This window comes from Penaeus japonicus, unplaced genomic scaffold, assembly GCF_977035675.1.
Source record: "Penaeus japonicus unplaced genomic scaffold, GWHDUDI00000001_assembly GWHDUDI00000001, whole genome shotgun sequence".
In the NCBI taxonomy this organism is placed as follows: Eukaryota; Metazoa; Arthropoda; class Malacostraca; order Decapoda; family Penaeidae; genus Penaeus; species Penaeus japonicus.
In genome coordinates, this window is record NW_028234403.1 from 55,056,895 (window position 1) to 55,064,394 (window position 7,500).

The 7,500-nt window shown below is 30.1% G+C and overlaps 1 protein-coding gene across 4 annotated transcripts in view; it reads left to right on the forward strand.

Annotated features, from left to right (window-relative positions):
* LOC122250368 (glucose dehydrogenase [FAD, quinone]) overlaps positions 1-3,802 on the forward strand; it is a 28,823-nt gene extending 25,021 nt beyond the window's left edge. For all 4 annotated transcript variants that reach the window (XM_086542854.1, XM_086542844.1, XM_086542847.1 and 1 more), the window contains exons 11-14: positions 1-46; positions 596-669; positions 1,814-1,965; positions 2,762-3,802. The exon at positions 1-46 is cut by the window's left edge and continues 132 nt beyond it. In XM_086542854.1, the coding sequence (XP_086398980.1) occupies positions 1-46; positions 596-669; positions 1,814-1,965; positions 2,762-2,909 (420 nt within the window). In that variant the 3' untranslated portion in view covers positions 2,910-3,802. The remainder of the gene's footprint in view (positions 47-595; positions 670-1,813; positions 1,966-2,761) is intronic.
* Positions 3,803-7,500: the final 3,698 nt, after the last annotated feature.

Here is a 7,500-nt window from a genome sequence, read left to right on the forward strand (position 1 = left end):
ACTAACTTTTTAGCGCATCCTGATGATGCTGATTCTCTTGTTAGAGGTTTGTGTTTGTGTTTGTTTGTGTTTGTTTTGTTTGTGTTTGTTTTTTTTTGTTTGTGTGGGTTTGTGTGATTGGTTTGTGGCTTGTTTGTTTGTTTGTTTGTTTGTTTTTGTTTGTCTCGTTAATAGTTGAGGTTGTTAAGTTAAGTGTGTGAGGTTTGGTTATTTGTTTTTTGTTTGTGTGTTTTTTTTTGTCAGTTTGTGAATGTTCTTGTTTGTGTACGTGGCGATATTATGATTTAATTACTGTAAATATGCTATATATATTTTTTTTCTTCTATATTTCTTCACTCTGTATATATTCATCAATATATTCATCAATATCTCTCTCTATTCATCAATATCTCTCTCTATTCATCAATATATTCATCAATATCTCTCTCTATTCATCAATATATTCATCAATATCTCTCTCTATTCATTCTCCTAATCACAAACGACCTAAGGTCCTAAAATCAACTAACACAACGATGCAAAGTTTATAAAACACAAACAATAAAGATACTCACCCATCCTTTTAAAAGATCTAAATTTTACTTTGATGTTTTAGGAGTAAAGTTTGCCCTGAAGGTGGGCGCGGCACCAGCGCTTCGGGAGGAACACGGTGCCAAATTCCACGATAAGGTATTTCTGTGGCACATGTTTTATATCTATTCTATATATAGTCTATATATATATATATATATATATATATATATATATATATATATATATATATATATATATTCCAATATTCGTGACATTCCGTGAACATATGAACAAGTGAACAGGAGATGGATGAGTGGGAAGTGAGATGAGCATTGTTATCTTTTCAGTATAGAGATATCTTTTTTTTTTTTTTTTTTTTTTTTTTTTTTTTTTGAGTACTTGTGGTATGTTTGGTGACAGAAATATGATGCGAAGATTATTCAATCTGAAAACTTTTATAGTCTATAGGTATATGTGTATAAGTATATATATGGATATGTATATATATGTGTGTGTGTTTGTGTGTGGTTATATATATATATATATATATATATATATATATATATATATATATATACACACACACATACACACACACACACACACACACACACACACACACACACATATATATACATATATATATATATATATATATATATATATATATATATATAAATATATATATATATGTGTGTGTGTGTGTGTGTGTGTATACATATAGATAGATAGATAGACAGATAAATAGATGAATGTGTATACATGAATATACATATGCATATGTTTACGTATATATGCATATATATATATATATATATATATATATATATATATATATATATGTGTGTGTGTGTGTGTGTGTGTGTGTGTGTGTGTGTGTATTATATGTATATGTATATATATCTGTATGTATATATAATATATATATATATATATATTACATATATATATATATATATATATATATATATATATATATATATATATATATATATATGTGTGTGTGTGTGTGTGTGTGTGTGTGTGTGTGTGTGTATACATATTTATCTTTGTGTGTATATATATATATATATATATGTATATATGTATATATATGCGTGTGTGTGTGTGTGTGTGTGTTAATGTGTGTGCATACATGTATATGTATATATATGTATATATACATATACATATACATCGTGCATGTGTGTATGCAACTGTAAATGTGTGCTCTACCTATATAAAAAGACAACACCATTAATCCTCCTCTACCCCCCTACCCCCCCCCCTCCCCCTTCCCCTTCCCCATCCCCCTAAACAGGTGTTGCCAGAATGTGCGCACAACAAACCCTTCTCTGACGCCTACTGGGTGTGTTTCGTTCGCTATTTCACCCACACTTCCTACCACCCGGCCGGGACGTGCAAAATGGCACCCAAATCTGACCCTTATAGCGTGGTGGATCATAGGCTTAGGTGAGTGTGCTTTTGTTGTGTTGATGTTTTGTTGTTTTTCTTGATGTTCTTATATTGATTTTATTATATGTATTTATTTGTTTGTTTGTTCTTAATATTCATTATTATTTTTTTTATTTTTATTTTTTTTGTCATGTTTTTCTAATGTTGATTTTATTATATGTATTTATTTGTCTATTCTAAAATTCATTATTATATTGTTTTATTGTTATTATGTTTATGTTCTTGATGTTCCTATACTGATTTTATTATATATTGTTTGTTGTTCTTTTTGTCTTTTCTTGAATCTTATTTCATCTCATGTTTTCATTATCGTCATCACTTTATGCTCTTCCTCGACGTCACCATCATTACGATCACCACCATCTCCTTTTCACATTCAATCCTTCCATCCTCATCACCATCGCCAGCATCACAATCACCACCCGTTCTTTAATTGTGTCTCTACTCCATCCTCATCATCATCACCACCAGTCACCACTACCCCCAAAAATCATTACTCCATCCATCTTTCCCATATTCATCACTACAGCCATCACCATCTAACTATCAGTGTAATTAATCCATCCATCTTCCTCATAATCATCACTAGAGTCATCACCACCTCACTCTTAGACACAATACTCCATCACCACAAGACCCATTTCTCCATCCTAACACTCATCACCACCTCATTATGCTGCCAACCTCCTCATAATCACCACAGTCATCACCACCACCACCCACCACATGAACCCCCCCTCCCCTCCCCCTCATCACCCTTAACTACACCCTAACTCTCCCTCTCCCTCTCTAGACTTCGAGGTGTGACTGGTTTACGAGTCGTCGACGCCTCGATCATGCCCTTGGTGGTCTCGGGAAATACCAACGCTGCCACCATAATGATAGGCGAGCGAGCAGCCGACCTCGTCAAGGAAGATTGGGGTGTGTCTTTGTATGAATAAGGGCGTGGATTAAGAGCAAGGCTGGGTATATATGTGTGTATGTATGTATATGTATATATATATATATATATATATATATATGTAGAAAGGATAGCCAGGAAGAGTATAGAGACATTGACAGCAAATGGAGTCATATAATTGAGGATGTTGAATGTGAAATACAAATGAGAACATTCATTGAAGTTAGAATTAAAGTGCGTAGCTAATGTCCTTCTCATTTAAACAAAGATTTGCAAATTGATCTCAACAGAGCAAACTGAAAATATAACCAACTGAAATATGTAGACAGATAGATAATACAATAGATAGATAATCGAGTTGATAAATTACAGTGCAAATTATCAGTAAAGAGAAATGGAACACAGAATCAATTTCTTGGACAAAACAAGAAACAATGAATATTGATTGTCTGTAATGTTCCTGAATTTATATTGTTGAATATTATGAATATGTGATGTTTTTGTTATTTTTACATTCTATTGTGTTACTAGATAGTGTATAGCATAGAGAACAAGTGTACATGTGTGTGTGTGTGTGTAGATATATGGATACAGGCATGTGTCCATAGACATAGATGTGGATGTGGATAGACAGATATAGATGTGGGTGTTTTTTCTTTTTTTTTTATACACAGATATATATTTGTCTAGATAGAGATTGTGTGTGCGTGGATAGAAATAGATATTAATGTGTACTGATAGCTAGTTATAGATGAATGAAACGAGTTAGAGATAGATATGTGTGTGAGTGTGTACAGGTATAGGTAGATAGTAGGTACTGTGTATGTGTGCGGGCTCACGTGCTTCACAGGTTATTCTTAACAAACCAAAACTTTGGTGGTTTCTTTCAGTGAATGTTGTATTTGTTGTTTAATAAAGTGAAACATTAAGTTAGTATGGAGAATTTTTAATTTGCCAACTGCTGTTGCTATTTACACTACCTACATTTCCTTGGTAATCACAACAATGCCATATCCATTGCATATCCAAGTAATTTCTCTCAGAGTTAGTTGAATTTTTTTTTGCATTATGAGCAGTTATATTTGAAGTTGGACTGTTCAATTTCAATAATGCTTTTCTTGTCTAAAAAGGCAAGATAATTTGCTAAATTACAAGCCTACCCATGATTATAAGCATATATGCCCTTTTGGACAGTCTTTTTAAACAATATGGGATATGAGAGAAGAGTAAAATTATGAAGACTTAAGCAAATGATACAAAAACTGTGTTTAAAAAATTGTTACCTGTATGATATACGTTAATTAAAGCTTATATATTTAAACTAAAAACTATTGTTGACCTTTATCAGAAATAATGACGATTAATAACAATAATAATCATAGTTTAGTATTCATGGCCGGTTATGTAAAAAGTAATATTTGAAAAGAATCAGGTATGTAAATGCAATTTCAAACCCAAATAAAATTATTTTTAATGACAGTTAATTGTTATGAGATCAGTCAGTATGGTAGAAACATATACATATATACATATATATATATATATATATATATATATATATATATATATATATATATATACATCATATAAATATTTATATCTATATGTATTATGACATATGTGATATATATATATATATATATATATATATATATATATATATATATATATATACATATTTATGTGTGTATGTGTATGTATGTATGTATATATATATATATATCTGTGAGTGTGTATGTGTGCACAACGATATCATTCAAGATAATAACGATAATATGAATAATGACAAATATTGATATCAGTATTACAATAAAGATATCAATAATGATCATAATAATACTGATATCAGTAATGATAATGCTATTAATGATGATAATGATATTGATGAGGGTAATGATGATACTAATAATAGTTATGATATAATGATAACGATTTCTATCAATGATAATTAACAGTATGGCATGATAATTGTGATAGTAACATCAATTATGATAATAAGTGATAATACTGATAATGACAATATACTAATCATGATATTTTCAATAACAATAACGGAAATGTATTATTTGCTTTTTAGTTAACTTTTGCACTATATTCCTTATAGGTCGTATAAGAGATTCCCGTTATATATATATATATATATATATATATATATATATATATATATATATATATATATATATACGTATATATATGTATATATATACTTATATGTATATATATGTATTTATATACATATACACACACATATATATACATATATAATATATATATATATATATATATATATATATATATATATACATATATATGTATATATATATATATATATATATATATATATATATATATATATATATATATATATATATATACAGAATCAGTAACGAGGCCGAGGATACAACTTCCTTATTGAAACAAGGAATAAATACATTATTCATTCATCCTACAATCTGTAGAACTAATTCTAAGTATCTTTGAACTTAATCGGTTGGTAAATTAGTCACGGGCCTATCAGAAGAGTCAAGCCGAACCTTGGTGGCTTTGTGGCGGTACAGTAATTCAACAGGATCTTCTATAATTATCTTGATCACCTTGACTGCGAGGTCTTGAGATACCTATTCATGATCAAGGTCATGCAATTCGCAATGTGCTGGCGCCATGAGATGAGAGAGTGAATTAGTGGTTGGTCACAGGGTGTGTAATTTCGATAGACTTTCTCTTCTTTATTCCAATGACGTCTGCAAACATAATCTTAAGCTGTGTGTGTGTGTGTGGGGGGTTAATTTTGGATTCTGGATATTCTGATGGAATTTCCGCGGGCTTTGAGATGGTCAGACTATTTGAATATGTATTTACGAGACTGATTAATCTTTGCTATACAAACTTATAATTAAGGAGAATTTAATATGGTAAAGATCATAACAACTGTCATTTATTAGTTCATAATGATTAAATACAATGCTCAATATAAATGATAAAAATAGTGTAAATAAAACGATGAATTATGAAATGTGTAATCTTTACGATAATCATCATAAAGGCCGCAAGGTTAGTGCATAACAGGAGTATCATTGAAAAAAAAATAAATAAATAAAGGGAAGAGAGAAAAAGAAAAAAATAGGCCTAATAACAGAACTGGTAATACTAAACCCCATCCAGACTACCACATTCTGTCGAGGTTGTTGTCCCATTGGGTTAACTACCACGTCTTTAGTCACCAGTGAAGTATTTTATCCTCCGATCGAGGTCAAAGGTCAGTCAGGTCGGCAACAGATCTTTCGATTATTGAGTCACTTAGAATTAATAAGTTGTTTCTGGTCGGTTGGAGTCGGGTAGGTATTTTGTATTTATTTTGCTAGTTATTTCTAGTATAAACGAATATTCAAATATTCTAGATCATTATACTTATGAAGGTTTCCACAGTACCTAAAACATCATAACATTAACTGAATATTTAAAATCAAACTGTATCTTTTTCATATTATCATCAAGTCATATATATGTATATTTAACTCATTTATAGTCTATGATAAATGTAGAAAGACTATATATATGGATTTGTTTATCTCTCTAAAGGGGGGGGGGTTACACGGTCAATCGGTTCGTCAAACGCAGTTCGACAGACCCGTGTTTGGTTTGAAGTGATGTTTGTGAACGTGTGAACGGGGTATTTGGTTGTCGAACACGTTGGTCATTATATATATATATATATATATATATATATATATATATATATATATATATATATATATATATATTTATTTATTTATTTATTTATATATATATGAAGAAAGTCTGTTCGAGCCTGACTTCTGTGAGCGGGGCTTCATCGTCCACAAACCGTTTGAATGTGAGAACACGCATCGAACATCAAACCTTAGTTACGCTTCAAAGTTCAAACCAAGGAGTGGATATATCATACATGTATCTTCATACGTAATGAAAGGGGGTGACACGCCTCTGTAGATCAATGTATATGTTTCTTCTGACTGACATCTCTTCGAACCGTTTGACAAGCAGGTTCGACAACCAGGTTTGACGAACCGTTTGACCGTTAAGACAACGCTTAAAGAAAACTAGTTTTGTAATATTCATAGAAAACGTAAAAGCAAGTAAGGTTGATCTCTTCTTTATGATAAAAATAATGCAGTTATTGATACTGTCTTTATTGTTCTTATTATTTCTATCCTTATCCTTATCCTTATCGTTAATACTCTCATCATAATCATTATCACTGTCACCATTATTATTATTATCATTTTTGATATCATTATCTTTATTGTTTTGTTTTTGTTGATGTCAATATCATTTTTGTTATTATCATTATCATTATCTTTATAATCATTATTATCATTATTACTATTATTACTATTATCAGTATCGTTGTAATTATCATTGTTACTGTAATCATTATTGCAATTACTAGTTAATTATCCTTATTAACATCATTATAATTATTGCTATCATTATCATTATAGTGATCATTGTTACTGTGTCCGGACACAACTGATTGTTTTAAAGTAAACGCCAATTTTGTTTCAACACACTGCTTTATTTTCTCACAAAAGTAGTGCAACTTGCAGAAACAATGCTTCAATTATTACAAAATATAAGTACATCGTATAAAA